The sequence below is a fragment of the Barbus barbus genome (genome assembly GCF_936440315.1).
Source record: "Barbus barbus genome assembly, chromosome: 11".
In the NCBI taxonomy this organism is placed as follows: Eukaryota; Metazoa; Chordata; class Actinopteri; order Cypriniformes; family Cyprinidae; genus Barbus; species Barbus barbus.
Window position 1 is genome coordinate 9,737,794 of NC_136739.1, and position 18,288 is coordinate 9,756,081.

The 18,288-nt window shown below is 37.3% G+C and overlaps 2 protein-coding genes across 2 annotated transcripts in view; both read right to left on the reverse strand.

Moving 5' to 3' along the window:
* Positions 1 to 579: 579 nt before the first annotated feature.
* Positions 580 to 3,312, reverse strand: LOC306876805 (transcription factor Sp5-like). The gene is made up of 2 exons (XM_079428215.1): positions 3,120 to 3,312; positions 580 to 2,370 (listed from the first exon to the last, which is right to left on the reverse strand). The coding sequence occupies exons 1-2, from the start codon at positions 3,168 to 3,170 to the stop codon at positions 1,324 to 1,326; spliced, it is 1,098 nt and encodes a 365-aa protein (XP_079284341.1). The 5' UTR covers positions 3,171 to 3,312; the 3' UTR covers positions 580 to 1,323.
* Positions 3,313 to 16,812: 13,500 nt separating this feature from the next.
* Positions 16,813 to 18,288, reverse strand: part of myo3b (myosin IIIB) — a gene marked incomplete at both ends in the record, with an annotated part of 144,724 nt that continues 143,248 nt past the window's right edge. Inside the window, one exon of the mRNA XM_079428644.1 lies at positions 16,813 to 16,960. Coding sequence (XP_079284770.1) covers positions 16,813 to 16,960 — 148 coding nt within the window. The remainder of the gene's footprint in view (positions 16,961 to 18,288) is intronic.

Below are 18,288 nucleotides of genomic sequence, written 5' to 3' on the forward strand. Positions count from 1 at the left end.
GTAGAAAGCTCCCTTAATAAAAAAAGAAAACATGTTTTAAATGTGTTCTATCTTTCACTGTGCAAAACATGCAAAATGGTCAATATAATTCAGACAGAGAATTAATTATTACTACAATACTCCTATTTATAGTGAATTGCCAGAAACCACTTAGTAAAAATGTAAGTGCACAGACTGAGGTTAAAACAATTTGATTTCAGTTCAGCAAAAACATCGCAGTACGTCTGAATATGTTGTATCAAGATGGAGCAGATTTGAACGCCACAGTACTGATATTCTAACTGTTTCAACTTAGGAATCTGACATGATAGTAACACGTGTCATACAGTTAGTCGTATTATTTAATTAATGTGATTCTAGGATTTCGATGCAGTGCAAAAAACTCTAATTTCTTACATATATGTTTTGTAGAATAGCTTGGGGATGTGTTCATATATTTTACAGCATCTACAAAATGCTTACGAGTGACGTTACGAAAAACTGAAAACTACAGCTGTTGGACAGTCGTACAATACATTTCACTACATGTCGTACTATGTATGTATATGTATGTGACAAATAAAATTTGAATTTGAATTTGACGTCAGTTAACATTTGCTTTATTGTCATTTTTGTCAACTTTGTTCTTAAACTCATATAATCTGTATAAAAGCTGTCCTTTGAACTGAACATCAGAGCTCTATGTATCCTAATAACTGATACCAAACTGATAAATCTCACAGTGCTTCATTCTTGGCTCATTCTAGACATTTTTAACAGAGTTTCACTGTTTCTCTGTTAAGCGTTTGATACACACTCACACACTATACAACGTAACTAAATTCAAACTTTGACATCCGTTTAACTCGCATTTTTCCTCTTGAAAAAATAAATCTATCCACTGTTAATAACTCCACTTCACCACCTTATGTTTCAATGGCATGTACTGTACAAGTCATATTCTTTATTTTCACACAATAATTTCGAAAGTTTAACAGATGGTTTTCAATAGCATGCTAAAACACCCCACAAGGAGCGAGAACTGACACTTTCATTCAACAAAAGCTATCAATATATTTACAGAATAATGAAATCTTCCACCGAAGACAGAGATCTGAACACGTCAAAACTTGTTAATGTTTTGAGTAGCTTCAGAGACAAGAAACATTTTCCAGGGTTCCTTGAGGAACTGAGAATGACTTGAAAATTATATTTACAACTCCCAGTCTTATAAGTCTCATCATCCTTTTTAATGAAAAAAACAAAAACAAAACATATTTTCGCTTCATGAGGATCCTGAAGACTGTATCTATTGCACTAGTCTATGGTCATCCAAGTCTACTACTACACAGGTCTCAGGTCTTCTCTTTTGACGTAATCAGAGGTCTTTTCGTGACTTTTGCTCTTCTTGTTCTGGTGCGTCTTCACATGTTTGGCCAAATGGTCGCTCCTCATGAACCTCTTGCAGCAGTCCGGACATACAAATCGTTTTTCCCCGGTATGAGTTCTCAGGTGCCTCTGTAACTCATCCGATCTGGTGAAGCTCTTCCCACAGAAGAGCCAGTTACACACGAAGGGTCTCTCTCCTGAATGCCAGCGCAGGTGCGCCTTTAGGTGGGATGTTTTGCCATATACTTTCCCGCATCCGGGGATGTGACAGATGTGCTGTTTCTTTTTCCCGGGCTCGTCACTGGAGCTGGACGATTGGCAGTTAGGACACCGGCATCTCCGGCAGCGCCTGGCGGTGGCCAGGGGGGATTTGCTGTGGAGGAGTGCTGCGATTTGAGTCTGATACTGTGCAAAGTCTGTGTGTCCCAACACCAAGCCCCTCTGGATGGGGAAGCGGTGCGGGCCGAGGGTCGACGGGTGGCTGACGTGGTTTCCTTGCTGAAGGCTCCACCATGGTATATCCTCCCCGGGGTTTGGAGACAGCTGTCTCTGCTGCTGATGGACCAGGCCTGAGTGTCCCGGGATGAAACCCGGTGGGATGGGGGGTGGTGCTGCGTAGGTGACGGCGGGAACGTAGGTTGGCGGGCAGCTTGATTGTAACGACTGCATGGAGCATGGCAACATCTTGACCGGAGAGAAGTCATAAGGATAGGTGGGGTCAGCTGGAGGGGTTAAGGGGAGCTCATGGTGGGTGGTGTAGGAGCCCTGCAGGTGAGATTTAGAGGATAGTCCAAAGGAAGAATTGTTAGAAAGGTGGGGATTGGCCTCGTTACTCCAAGGGTGGAAAATCCGTGACGGAGACCCGAGGGTCGTGTCGTAGGGAACTTGAATAAAGTCCGTGGGTGTGGATCCGTGATGATGACCGATCCGGTTACACGTCGCCGCTAGAAGTGCCAGAGGAGAGTGTTTGCTGTTTTCCGGTGAGGAGTTGGGAGTGCGATCCTAAATTGTGGGAAAGAGCCGTGTTAAAACATTTAGCTACACATGCTTGAAAACACTTTTTAAAGATCAAATTTAGATTTAAGATCAAATTAAAGATGTAACTTTTGGTGGTAAGTTTTCCACGTTGTGTTCAATGATACATACAAAATTGTGGGCAAAAGCAAATTTACCTTAGTGTTTATGAAGGATATGATTTTAAAACGAGCCAATGAAACTATGACCACATTTAATCTCTGTTCAAGTTGGACAAAACGACGGAATTTGGTTGTTTGAATATGTACTTTAGCTGCATTAGTGAAATACGTTCACAGTAATGTTTCATCTGATATATTTGCCATTCTAATTAAAGTATACTGTAAAAAATCAAACAGCTTAAGTTTAATTGCTGCATTACGAATTTAAAATGAAGTGCAAAGCAAGTTTATTGCACTTTTTGTTCCACTAAATTTAATTACTGATGATGAAAATCGAACTGAAACTCTCAGAAACTCTGTAATTACTAATTACACGGATGGAAACACCGTTTTAACGATGAAGGAAGTCCTACAGTTCCTAGTCCTGTTATGTGTGTGTGTTTGGTGTTAAATGTGAAATCGTTCAAATAATCGCTCGCCAAATAAAGTAGAACTGTCTCGTTATCAGCAGGAGTTTGCGCGGTTCAGAGGCACTTCTCGTCAATAAGCACCGTTTATTTGCGTTATGCGCGTTACGAAAGACATTTTCAACAATATCTCAAACTTTTCACGAACCTGAAGAAATGCCTGCAGTGTGTCGTTCCTCAGCACAGCCACAGCTGCCATGGCAACACTTCCTCGAGTTCCTCAAGCTTCCCGGTTTAAAGCAGCCAAATTCACTTCTTCTGAAATACTTAAATATGTCTTCTCGCGGAAAGTGCGGTCTCGTCGCTTCCTCTCCTCCAGCTATCCCTGGACTATCTGAGGGAGTGAAGGATCACTTCTTTGGATTTGATAAGGACTTTGGTGGGCCGCCAGCCAGTCAGGAGTGAGATTTATGACTTTGAAGTTCGCCGCTGCCCAATCATCAAAGAAGAGCGGCTCTTTGAGAGGGGGAAGCAAATCCTCTGAATCCACACAAAGCTCCTATGGTGTGTTTGTTGGTCTGGATAAAAGGGCTGATTATTAGGGGGGGATGGGACGAGTGGGATAAAGGCGGGACAATTAATGAAGTAATCACTATGTGGGAAATGTATATACACAAATAATTGGATTTTCTTGATCAAAGACCCCCTCACCGCCTGGAGACCCCGCTATTGGATGCCGGAGTCACCCGATCCCACTTTCTGTAATTAAGGATTTGTTGTGTGACAATAGGACTGTGTGTTATCTCCAGAGATCTGGTACAGACTTACTAGATAACTTCAAGAGGAAGGAATCATTTGACTCATTTTCTGTCCCGCAATTTACTCTTATTGGATGCATCACTTACAAGGAGTTTTGACTTGTTGGCTCTTTCCAAAAATCACAGCGAACACGCCATATTAGCAGTTATTCATGATATAACATGTCATTAAATATACTAATATTGTATGTATGCAATATATCAACAAACCATGTAGACATTAAAAGTGTGCAATTGAAACGAATAAAGAGATGGAATCCGTCCTGTGAGTAAATGCAACAATGCCATTATAATTTAGTTGCAACAGTAATAATGAACCATGAAATATGTCTGAAACACAGACAACTATTTTCCCCACAGACAATTTTTAACAAATAATAAAAACAGGATGCGGTTGTTTCTGGCACAAGTCAACAAAGCAGCTCTCAAATCACTTTTTCTTTAGTTGCACTAATTGCTTGTGATTAAAGACCAAAAAGAACAAGCGACTGCTTATTGTTTTCATAGTTGATAAGACAAATCATTTAGGAAAGAATAATCCCACAACACCAACGTCGAGCCATCAAGGTGTGGAGGGGACATGATGATGTCTTAGTTGTGTGATTTGCAGGCTGGCAAGAGGAGGAGATCCAATCTTTGAGAAAGTCTGAACATTTTCCAGTTCTCCTCCCTCTGCTCCGCCCTGAACCAGTCAAGCCTTCAGTCTCCAGCGCATGTGACACCTCCACAAATATCACAGGAATCAAGGACTAAGCATCGTAAAAGAGTGCTAAAAACCAAAAGTGCTTCAAAGTAGCAAGTGTTTAGCAGTTTCAAAGTTTTGCAGGCTGTCATATCAGTGCAGCTTCAAGTGTGAGTGTAGACTAACTAAAAAACAAGACAAGTAAACACCCACAGAGAGATTCCAGCAGTTTGGAGTGGTTGATGTTGAAGCAGATCAGCTCTTTTGATGGGATTAAGGTTTCTCACATAGTAATGGGGGAGGAGGGGGATTCCCACCGGGAGATCTCAGTTTTCCTGCAGTCCATAGAGAATTGCAAGAGGGCACAATTCTGTTTATTCTTCTTAATGGTCACCTCCAGTTATATGATGTTCAACTATAACCTATATAATATATTTCTGGGTGCCACAGGCTCATTTTTGGCAACCTTAATTTAGGTTATGCAGTGCATGCAAAGAGTTTTAAAAGTAGTCGGCACACAATAAATGACAGAACTTGATGTTATTTATTTTTATAGGATATAAAACAGCTGGCAAGATTGGATTGAGAACATCAACACTGTTAAAGTGAAACTCACAACCACACCATTCAAAACCATGTGTTACTTTCCAGATGTTAAATATTTTTTATTTATTTTACTGTATAGTTGGAATGAATCTATTACCAGAGGAAGTTTTATAATATCAACATGAGAAGCAGTGATTGAGATTTAAGATCTGTACCAAACTATGACTGGAACAGCAGTCTCACATTACAGCGCTGCTCATAAAGTGAAGAGAGCACATTATTGAGCAGCTGATCACTTTCTCTCAAGAGGATGTACACACTTTCTTCTGTGGTCTGTTGCTCATAAACAGCTCAGACCAAACAGAAAAAAAGAAACAAATGAAGCACAGTGAGTCAGCCATTACTCTTCTAATCATGTTGTTTGGCAATTATTATTTTAAATATTAACAGTTCAACAGGCTGCCATTGAGAGTCCTTATATAATTAACCACAGAATGTATTTTTCCTTTTTATTTTACAAGAAAACTGATACATTTGTATTTCGTAATAAATACATGAATCCAAATACTGAGCAAATAATGCATACATAAATAATTACCCCTCATTATTATATATATATACAGCACATTTTGTTGCAAAAGGCTGGAGAAGGCAATCTGTAAAAGAAAAAAGAGGGTGATTAGTTTTCAGCGGTTACATAAAACATGAATACACAAATTTAACCTTGTAAGTGTAATTTTAATAGCTTGTAATGTAAATCAATTATCTTAATAAAAAATAAAGGAGACGTAGATGTAATGCAATGCAATACGATGATTTTTGAGAGATGAACAAATAATGTTCAAAAAATGTTATTTCATACATTTTAACATGACTTTAAAAAAAAAAAAACAAATCATGCATGGATAATCAAATAATAAACCTAAGCAACTTCAGTCCAGTTAAGTGTTCATCTTAAAATATTACTAACAATTAAAAGTTATTCTTTCATTACCTTTCTAAAAAATCAGTGAAGATTTCACAGTAAAAAGACGTGGCGGTTTTACAATCACATTAAATGGCCTTTTACTTGCTGAAAAAGTTTGAAAAATCAATCAGATGACTGAAGGCATGCAGTAGTTTTTTTTAGAAAAGTTTTGATCATGTTAATAATTTAGACGCCAAGAAACAGTAGGCTTTAGAGGGTTAATGAAAAGCTTAATCAAATTATATGCAAATAGTGCAAAATATCAATCTAATCTACAAGAGTTCGGTGATGATGCACAACTTTAATGGATTTCTTATGGCAGGATCACTGCATTGACTGTGAGGTTTTGATGAAAGCATCAACAGTGAGTTTCTTGATTTTTAAGGCTTCTTTCGGACAGGTCAGAGCTGAACTTTTCATGTTCTCTGGACAGACAGCAGAAGAAAATAAAGCAAAAAGTCTGAAAAAGAAAAAAGGGGTTCCACATCTGTCTCATACACAAGAGCAGGAGAGATGGAAAGGCAGAGAAATGCTCGGGGCTACTGGCTACGAGAGCCTCAGTAATGGTGTCTCGTATGAGAAAACATCTGTGAATTTCCTCAGTGATCTACAACAAAGTCCAACTCAGAGTAGTCACTCAGCGGCCCTTTGAAGTCTCTCCCTGACAGAAAGCTGCCATTGTGTTCTGCCCTCGACGCTGTGTAGCCTGACTCTGCTCTTGCTAATTTCCAACATTTTCCCCTGAAATCTGATCCTGTTACCTGTGCTCAGGCTGGAGCGGTGTGCTGACGGGCCTCGGGTCAGGAGATGAGGGAGAGGTCGCCCCTTAAACACCCGCTCGCCGCTGTGTGTGGTATCGCAGCTCTGACCCGCTCTGTTCCTGCCGGCCCGGGGTAATTGTTGGGGTCACGTCTGGCTTCCCCGAGCATGATCAGAGGTTCGGGATTATACGGAGGGGCCAGAACATCTAGTTTATGGACTTTTACTAATTTTAGATTCAGTCGGATGGGGTTTGAAGCCATGTGCGTATGTTTGTCTTTGGGACAATTGAGGCTTTCTTCATTGCTGAATTAATCAAACGTTTTAGAGCACAGAAAGTGAGAAAATTTACATTTAGATTTCACTAGAAACTCATATCAACAAACAGTTTTTTACGCAAATTAATATTAAACAATAGCAATCCAACTGGAATTTGAGATATTGTACAAACCATTGAAAGATGGAAAATAGAGCTGCAAAACCATTCAGCTTTTAAGAAACTTCAGAATGTTCTCAGCTGTACTTAAGTGTCAAACTTCTCAAATGTTTCTCCTGTGTGCTCCTATATGCAAATCTGTGAAATGCATATAGACTCGATGAGTCAATAGTGACTTAAATACAAGTATAGAGATATAAATACTTGTAGATAGCAGCTCAGATTTTTAGGCTTTGGAAGAATTTGATGAGTTTACATTGATTACATTGTTTACATTGATACATTAATTTGCAAACTAAGAATCTTGCCAAATCTGATAACAATTTGAGAAATAATTGAGATCTCTTCTGACAGTCTAAAGTAGACATGAGAGAATACCGGGGTATTTTTCTCAGAATAAAAATTGGTGAATCACTTTATTTCATTTAATCTTTGTTTGAATCACAGCCAGAACTGAGATATTAAAGATTTATTTTGGCATTTTAGTGATTATATTATATCCCATTAGTCATTCAACTAAACCTAAAACCATGAAAAGTTTAATTACTTGAAATAAATGTTAACTGAAATATATATAAAAAAACTTATTTAATATCAGAAAACATCTCTCATTTTCACAACTAAATAAACTAAAAAAAATAAAATATATATAGACAAAAAACTGACGAAAACACAGCAAAATTAATAAAAAACAACAAAATTATTCAAGTAAATACAACTAAAAATATGAATAAAACTATAATAGTATCAATGATACTAAAATAAAACTGATTCAACCACTTTCTTTTTTTTATGATGGCAGAACTCTTTTTCTGTAATGCTTAGTGTAGAGAAGCTAATGTTTCAAGCTGAATTAGGTAAATTACTTTCCATAATCGTTATGTGTGTATGATTATGATGATCGGTAAGAAACTGTCTGAACTGAGACAGTCTCTTTCCATGGCTTGTCCCGACTGTAAGGGACAGATTTGTTGCTTTGCCTCCTGAATGTAAACAGGTCCTGGCCACTTCTCTCAGCGCTTGCTCTGCTTGTGTTTACTCAGTGGCAGCTGCGATCACCATCTGGGAGGGCTTTAGCAAGGCCAAACAAAACAGGTTACACCTTTGGCCATGCCAAGTCCTGTAGCCTATTCCTGGTCTGCACAAACAACAGGGGCTAATCGCAATTTCATGCTCTGATTTTCCCCAGACCTCTATCCAAGCCCCGCAGGAAAAGAAACTTTAGCTCATTTTCAGGAGATATGGGCTACATGCGCTTCCATATGGCCGTGCTCATGCAGGATAGTCCTCAGCTCATACCTCACGATTACAGGATCCAGCATTTTCATGTTGTTTCTTCAACTACAGGCAATTGGAAATATAAACTCACTTAAATCACATTTTTCACAGTCTATTTAATTTTTGTGTTTCAGTGTTTAACAGGAGACTTTCATACATCAAAGGACAAATTTGTCATTCTCTCTAATTGTGTGTAAAATAGCATGTACTGTGTTTAATAGTGTTCTGTGGCGGGAAATACATTTTCTATTGTTTGCTAACACTGGTTTTACAGTTAGGATTTTATTAACCCTACATACACTCTTAAAAATAAAGGTGCTTCACAATGCCATAGAAGAACCTTTTTGTCTAAATGGTTCCATAAGGAACGTTTAACATCTGAAGAAACTTTCTGTTTCACAAAAGGTTCTTTGTGGCAAAATAAGGTTTTTCAGATTATAAAAAGGTAAGAAAGATATGGTTTAAAGAACCTTTGACTGAATGGTTCTTTGTTGAACCAAAAATGGTTATTCTATGGCATCGCTGTGCACCTTTACTTTTAAGAGTGTAAACAATTAAATACTACTATTTTAACCTCTTTTATACACCTTTACAAACTAAAAGCTTGTTTGCAAAACAATAAAACTATTTTTTTTTCTTCACAGATCACGTTTAATATCTCATGCTCCTCACTTACACTGTTGTCTACTTGGTGAACAAGTAAGTCTAGTGGCTTATTGCTGGTCTGATTGCCAAATTGTGTAATACTTTAAAATAAATATGTAAATTTGACATACCCTTCAAAAAGATACAGTTAATTGATCAAAGACACAGTAAAGATTGTTAAATTGTTACAAAAAGAAATACATCGCTATTTTAAAATATATAGAACTATAAAGAAGTTATCTTATATTGCAATAATATTTCACAATATTACTGTTTTACTGTATTTTTGATCAAATAAATGGAGCACTGGTGAGCATTAAAAAAACCTTAATAAATAAAAGTTTTCAAAAACAACTAAAAAAATCTTACCAGCTGGTAGTGCAACAAATCATGCAATTTTGTAAATATAGTTTTAACAATATAATTTTTTTTAAATTTCAGGAGCAAAAATCTAGGCACAATAATGAAATGTACACATAAAGTCATTTTGAAAAGTAATAAAAATTAATTATGAAGCAGCGGGGAAAAGTTTCCAAAACGTTTTAGAAAAAAGTTAGAGATCCTGGAACATAAAGGAGCCCGTAGTTGAGGAAACACACTTAAGTTCATGCGAATCAACTGGCAAAGTAAAGACTAGTTTGGAAAATCTTATAGACACAAGACTAGTTTGGTAAATCTTTTAGACCCAGTAGGCTAATAGCTCAGTTACTCCTGAGACAGATGCCGAACATTGGCCAGATTTGGCCACAGCCCACATTCAAGTCCAAATGCAGTGGGGTAAAATCTCCCACTTTTTTTCCTTCCGGTATTCACTCAGCGCTCATGCAAATGTGGGTAATTCAGCGGGGCATAGAAAGCCCTCAACAAATTGCAGGTGTTAGGAAGCCGAAACAAAGGCCACTACAAGCCCTAATGGCATCCAGCATCATTAGCAAGTCTTTGATGTGCGTACTCCACTCACTCTTTTATCTCCTTCTCCCCCTCTCAGCCCTTCTCTTTCTACATCTTACGCTACCCCGCTCTCTCCTTCTGTCTTTCTCCTCTAACCCGCTCTCTTTCCGCGGTTCTTCATTAAATCAGTCTTTAGGGAGGGCGCCCACTCCTGTACCCGACATCTGTTTGGCTCTTATGCCTGTCTGTCTGTCACACATCAGTCAGCGTAAAAGCGGCACACCGCTAATCTGCAAATATCCTAAAGTACCTGTTTATTCTGAGAGGCGGCGAGCAAAGACGGCAAAATAAAGTGTTTACTTTCATTCCCAGCTTTATTATCCCACCACGATTACTAGATGCGGCTCACAGGAAGCGTTTACTAGCAAACGAACATATACGCGGGAGTGCGGGAGTGTGTGTGTTCTTGTGTATCAATGGCAGGTTACCTGCTTTACATCCCAGCAGGTTTGAAAGAGAGGCTTTGGAAACACTGCTATTCAAAACTCTTCCTTTGAAATCTAGAGGATATAGAGACAGGACAATGCCAGTCTATTTGTGTTCCCCCTTTGAAGTCCACCCTGTCTATTAGTATGAGAGAGTGTGCTGTCTGACAATAAATACTGCTCTATCTGAAGATTACTGCTGCAAAATATCTGAAAGGTGCCACATTGCTCCGCATACTTGGAAAAGAAAACACACGCTCTAGAACAAACAGTTAAAACCGAGGGGAAAAACTCTTCGGCGTTGTGTGCCGACCACATTAAAAGAGATCATTGGGTGCTCCAGATGCGGAGGGCGCTTTAATGAGCACAAAGAATAGGCTGTCCTGGTTTTATGGAGAGTTGTTGAGATATTAAAGAGCACAGGTGCAGGGCCAACATTGTTTACCGGAGCAGACATAAGTTTAGGGATCATCGGTAGCTTTAGCTTGTCAATAAAAGCATCGTGTTTGACAGTTCTACAGCTCTGTTTAATTCTCAGCCTGCTTCTGATTATTAAACGTCATGTCACACGGAGTTTCTGCGGTCTGATATTGTCCTGGTTAATCAAGGATGCCTGCTGAAGAACAGTCTCCACCGCGAACTTCAGAGGCAAGCACAAAAACTAGAGAGCTTGTTCAAAATTGATTTTCATGGCAAAACAGGGCCAAAATAATCTAGGGAACAAGATCTCTCTTAATGGATTCGATGTTCTTTAAAGAGGCACTCGCGGGTGTTAGAGTGACCTATTTCAGCCGGCGCTTTTCAGAGGAACTAAATATTCTCAGACGGGGAATAATGCTCGCAGAATATTCTCATTATCGCCTCATCCAAGCACAAGAAAACTGGACACGGCCAGCTACGATTAGAACGAGAGCTAGTCAGCATGCACACACTGACACACACATGCTAGCCAAACGTGTTATTAATAGATCGTACATTTTAAGTCACATGCACTTTGTAACACACAAATTAAATCTACACTTTTAGTTGAACATAAAAATTAATTCTAAAACCCAAATATGGCTAATGTGTGTTTATTATAAGTAGTATTGGGCAGTAACTAGTTGCAGTAATAATATTACTTTCTGCAGTAATTAGCAGTGTAACTAATAATAATAATAATACTATTTCAGTAAGATTTCATAATATTACAGTTACCATCTATAAAACAGCTAGTTACTTATAATTCCAATAAATGACTCATAAACACATGAAGTCACCAGAGCAGCAGGCAAGCTTGAAATATGAAGAAATGTACATTCAATAGATGGAAATATTGTCATAACATTGATTTTGTGAGAAGAAAAGATGACCTGAACACTGATGTGTAAGTTGTGGCATTACTTTACTCTGGCATTACATGGCTTGCCCACCCACATCCCTCTGATCCCAATATAAATTATATTACTATAATTAAAAATCTGGGTCTATGGGTAACAGAGAAAGCTAATTAGCTTCAAGCTACACATGACAATTAATAACGTTAATACAACCCTTAAAGGCGTCACAGAATGGAAAACTGTTTTTACCTTGGCATAGTTGAGTACTAACAGTTCTGTACATGGAAATGATATACCGTGAGCCTCAAAAACCTTTGATTCCTCCTTCTTATGGAAATCTCGTGCAAGCAAAAGACCACTGAAAAATAGGAGAATCAAAGCATAACACTGACTGTGAATGTACAGTCGGGATCACTAATAGTTAAAATGTGTGGTAAGTACTCTGGTGCTGTTGTTTACACAGAGCACGTGCGATCGCGAATCTCGAAAGTAAAAGTGAAACTAAAAAGCGATCGTGCATTCGAAAGCAGTTTCAATGCCCCGTATAGTAATAGCGGCTCCCTGATGCCCGCATTTTATTTACAGTATAATGAGATACTGAAATGAGCCACACTGTCAAACAGCCAATCAGAGCAGAGCTCAACATTGAGCCACACTGTCAAACAGCCAATCAGAGCAGAGCTCAACATTGAGCCACACTGTGAAACAGCCAATCAGAGCAGAGCTCAACATTCATGACCCTTCCAAATAAGGTAATAACAGACCATTTCATTCTAGGGACAAATCCTAGAGTTGTAAATGGACATGTAAAACCGTTTCTGGAGGTTTTTTGCCCTTACCTAAGCCACATACCTTCTATGTAGATATCAGGGAACAATTTAAAATATTGTATCAATGCATTCTATGGCACCTTTAAAGGGTTACTCCAACCCAAAATGAAAATTTTGTCATTAATCACTTACCCCCATGTCGTTCCAAACCGTAAAAGCTTCGTTCGTCTTCGGAGCACAATTTAAGATATTTTGGATGAAAACCGGGAGGCGTCACTGTCCCATTGACTGCCAAGTAAATAACCCAGAAAAGTATGAAAGACATCACCAAAATAGTCCATCTGCCATCAGTGGTTTAATCTGAACTTTATGAAGCGTCGAGAATACTTTTTGTACGCAAAGAAAATCTAAATAACGACTTTATCAAACAATTTTGGCTCCTCTGCGTCAGCGTAGCACCATTTTGGAGAATATCCACTGTACGCAAATAGCGTATGCTGTGTCAGCCGCACCACAAGGATACGTCTTCTACATTCTTTACGCTTTGATTTGAACAAAAATAGCGTATCCGTGTGGTTCGGCTGACACAGAACAGCATACGCTATTTGCATATGACCTTGACAGTGTTATTTACATGGCAGTCAATGGGACAGGCACAATCCTCCCGGTTTTCACCCAAAATATCTTAAATTGTGTTACAAAGACGAACAAAGCTTTTACGGGTTTGGAACGACATGGAGGTGATTAAAGACAAAATTTTCATTTTGGGGTGGAGTAACCCTGTAAAAGTCACTAATCACCACAATCACAGTGTTTGTAATAACTTCTGACTGCGATCCAATGTAGATTTTGGTCAAATGATGAGGCAGAAATATATTGTCGGTAACATCAGAAGAATTATTTGGATAAGCTATGTAGTAACTAGCAGTGTAGTTATTGTTGCCAGAAAGAAACAAGTAAAGTAATAATATTGCTTTTGAAAGGAGAAACTAGTAATGAGTAATACATTACATTTTTTGAGTAACGAGTCCGACACTGGTTATAAGCCACATGGAAGTTGATTGAGTATAGGCCTTTCTTTAACAAAGAGGTTGTTTGTTCAATGCAATACATGAGAAAGCACTCACGTCTGTAAGTGTGCATGATGTGTCTGCTTAAAAAAACACTTGCAGTAGCCTAATATTTGTCTTTAAATTATGTGTTTTTCAAATATGTTTCAAACTGGCATAAATTTGAAGAAGATTCAAACATCTGAAACATACCAGTTCAGTGAGAAACCTGTCGAAATCTTTATGATGCATGTTAGAGAAAAGAGATGAGAACCCCAGAAACACAGAGGAATTGTCCTCACCTCACTGAGGAAGGAAAACAGAAATCGTCTAGAGGACAGTAATTGCAAAAATGAACAGGGAAAATCAAACATCATCATGAACATTAAGATAACCGGAAAACCAATAATATCTTCATTAACAACAACAAAATGTGCACCATTGCTTAAAAATATATCTGCACTGACCATGAAAAATGTTGCAAATTTCCAGCATCTAATGTGCCATTACCCCAAAGTGTTGACTATAATAATATGGGATGATTGTCAAAAAAGTCGTATAGAAAACACTAGAGAAAATTGATCCACTTCTTTAGTGACAGCGTTATACTGAACAAATGCCAGATTGGCTTCTCACCAAAATGTCACACATCATTTCAACCGAAATATTGAAAATTTAACCTTGCCAATGCCAATAAGGCAAGCATGCTAATAAGGCTTTTTTGACCTGAAAGGAACTGAAAGCGAAAGACAGAAATACATGGAGGGTGTTTGAGAGAATAAGATCTGTCTACATCTTCACTAAAGATCAGAATTTCTTGCGGGCCCTGAGGGGTCAACAACTGCAGATGAACCAAATGATATGCAAATTTAAAAAAACAGCGCCACAAATTGGCTTGTGTGCGCGGTACGGACCTTATCATCTCAGAGAGAGTTTTGTCCAAAATTTCTCATCTACACCAACATCACGGCAGGTCCACAAATGGAGGTGTTGAATAAAAGATTTAGAGAAAAAGTAATAATAATAAAAAAAAAAAAACATGTTAAAAGAACAAAGTTGAAAACAATTTGAAATGCGAGGCATTCATAACAGTCTTATCTTGCTCTCTTCATGTCTTTTTGTCTCTGTTTCTGTGAGAGGGGATCAAACGCAAAGAATCACTTTTCATGTGCTAATGTTATCTGCCTCCTTGAGGAGAATTCAAATTAATGATTGTATCATTATTGGTTTGATAAACTGTGTTTAATGAAAGAATTATATCAAGGATGTGAATCAAAAATAAGACATTGTAGAGTATTCCTCAAACTTTCCATAACCATGAGAGGCTTTGAAATGCAGATATTGCCTGACGCTATGAGATAAGGTCAAATTAATCTCTGAGAGTGCAGGGATGTCATAAACATCAAAAAAGGGGCAGTTAAATATTTGGTGCATAGGGCCCTAAAAAGCAGTTTTACACAATAAGGACAATTTTCTTTAACATACTTATAAACAAATATTCATTAAACGTTTAGTTAATTTATTCTCTGATTTTCAGCACCATTTCAGTGTTTATGATTAAAAAACTAATAATAATAACAAACTTTTTTTTGCGGTGAATTACTTCATAACTTTATATACAAAAGAACCTTAATTGGACACTGAAATCACACTTAAAAATGTCTGAATGTCACGGCAGTAGATATAAAATATCAAAGCAAGTGTCAACAACTGCTTTTCTCCTCACTACCTTCATTTTTTCTTCCTAATTTTTGCTCAATGTCCTTTATTCAGCTGGTGTTTTGGTCATTTTTAGTGGATGTATGAAGTCAGTTCTCCTCAAGTTACACTAGCAGAGGAACCACAGGTGTAAACAATCACTATCAACATGATGCACTACTGTCACAAAACTCACAACACAAAGTGTCACATTATTGGTTAATTTCATTTAATCAGTTTTTCTATGGAAGCCCCTTTCCGCTATGCAATTAAAAAGTGACTTTTATTTGCACAATTTGGATTTTTTTCTTGCAAATCTGTGGGGAAAAGTGTGAATTATGAGATATTATAAACACAGACTTTCTTTCTTTCAGGCAATTGTCTCCCAATTAACTTTTTTCCTTGTCATGGAATAAAAAATAAGGTATTTGCAACTTTTTATCTAAAGTTTTCTTATCTGACTTTTGTTCTCGCAAATTTTAAAAGTTTGTATCTCACAATTTTACAGACATAGTTTGAACTATTTTATCAGTTCAAACACATTATTGTCAATGTTTTCCTTTAAAAGTGTGCTTTCTATCTTAAAAATGAATGCCCCTTTTTAAGTGTGTCTTAAGTGCCCAAGTATATTTTGGGGCCGCTGTATATGTGTAGAAAGTCAACAGAAATTCAGTTTCTGCAGAATAACTGCTGTTGTGTCCTGAATGACTATAATGACACCGCAGGACGTCACCGTCTCCAAACTCAGTGAGGTCTATCATTAAATTCTTCATTCATTCATGCCATGTGACATCTACACTGTCTGTCAGGTGTATTAGGGTGAAACATGTCTGATCTGACAGTCTGCCACAGCAAACAAGACTACAATCACAGAAAGAGGTGGAAAAAATAGTGCAGAAATAAAGGGACAAGCAAAGCAGGCTATGAGTGATTTGTTCATATTGTTGGGATTGTAATGCTGTACTTGAATTTACTGAAGACTGAAATATGTTTCTCTGAAGATTTTAAATGTTCAAGTGTATTATCATTACTACGGTAAGTACTAAAAGCGATGCTTTCATGTCATCTTTAACCTTGGTAAAATCACTGCAAGGAACCGTCTGTAATGGCTTTATTGTTATTGCTTTTAAAGGATAGTTCACTCAAAAAATGAAAATTCTGTCATCATTTACTCACCCTCATGTCATTCCTAACCTGTATGAATTTCTATATTTTGGGAATCAAACAGCTTTCTCGATTATTGACCATTGTAAGGACAAACAAACAAATTAATTAATTTATAAACCTACATTTATTAAAATATCTTTTATATGTTTCAGAGAACAAAGTATGTCGCACAGGTTTGTACCAAAATTAGGTAGACTAAATGATGACAGTACTTAAATTTTTGGATGAACTGTCCCTTTAAATACTTATAACCATGATGTAATATGCATCTAAGCCAATAAATTGGTCACCCTGTAACGGTGCTTGCTGGTAGTGTGTGTTTAACTGTGTACAGGCACAATGGTTTCTCACCAACTGTCAGCACGTGTCAAAGTGGTGGGCGGAGCTCAGCTCATCTGGATGAGATAATGGGAGGGGCAGTGGGTGTGGCAGTTTCCGGGTTTGGGGAGGAGCCAGATAAAACCTCCTCCTCAGGGACGGCCTCTATAGTGGACAGTAACTGATAATATTCATCCTCTCCATCCAGAAGCTTGATTTGCCTGAGAAATGAGAATGAAATATAAGAGAGTCACTGATACATTAAGGCAAAAGGGCATAATCTATAAAAATACTGTATAGGTTTGGTAACCTAAAAATATGCTTCATGTAATACAGTATCTAAATTAATTAAAAAAATCAATTAAATAAAAAATGAATTAACTTGAATAAATTGAATAAATTATGGATTTTTAAAGTGGTTTTTCAAGTAGTTTCTTGAAGTAAGCATAATGTGGACAATAATAAAAAAACAAAAAAACAATGCCAATGTTTTATATTAAAACTTGTTTGACATTACATTAAAACTTGCATCCTATAACATCAGAAAGAGGGCTTATTGTAGGTGCTGTGTCTCATAATTTCTTTCAAGTCTTTCCATGTTTTAAACACACATCAGAGGTTGTACTTTTAGATTGTTTGATAAGAAAATTGTGTTAAAAATAGTTTGATCAGGCTGTTTTAGGAAGGATTTTTAGTTATGGTATAACTGTGTGTTTTGGAAATCTTAGTGAGAAGTTGATGCACTGGTTACAGACGAAAGCGCACCATAATCTTTAGTTTTTATATGAGCACTGCATACTTCGCCAGATGTAGAAAATTCAGTGATACATCTCATTATATGTACTCACAGTAACTGCTTCCTTCTGAGATACAGAGCTCAATGATATAAATTAAACAAGTATAAGAATTCATTTGTGCCAGTATCAGTACAGATTTTTAAAAGTATTTCAACTTAATTGAGTAGTTTTTTTATTTATGTTTTTTTCCACAAATGTATTTATTATGATTATTTTCATAAATGTCCCCTTGACGCAAATAAAGTATACTTTGAGTTTTGTCTTCAGTCGTTCAATGAAATTGTCCTATGGTGTGGCAAATTAATTTATTATGTTAATTAAATACAAACATTTAAACATAATCTCTCAACTAATATGAGCTCATAAAAACTGCATGCATAATAATGATAGAAAAATTAGCAAAATACTGTTAAAACTATTCCTTAAAGTACTTGAAAAATAGCAGAACATGCAAATTTCCCTAACTACATTCTAAATTTAATTGGCTGTCTCTTCTCGTTTCTGTTACAAGATACTTTAATGACCTTTCCACTATCTCAGTTACTTCAGCCTCACATATATTCTCTGAGCTCCTCAGAGTCAAAACATCCAGACTTTCCTCTGTGGGTGAACAATCATTTAGTAGCATCACTCTGAAATACTGAAACTCACTCTCATTGAGTCCCTGCAGCATTTTCTCCATCCACTCTCCTTTTTTTCACAATACTATTTCCCTGCCTCTAACAGTTAATGTGTGTGTTTCTCTGTTTCTT

Bases quoted from the DNA above. Each gene is read 5' to 3' on its own strand.
- LOC306876805 (XM_079428215.1), bottom strand. From the start codon at position 3,170: ATGGCAGCTGTGGCTGTGCTGAGGAACGACACACTGCAGGCATTTCTT. The intron at 2,371-3,119 runs GTTCGTGAAAAG...CCCACAATTTAG, and splicing joins CACTGCAGGCATTTCTTCAG to GATCGCACTCCCAACTCCTC.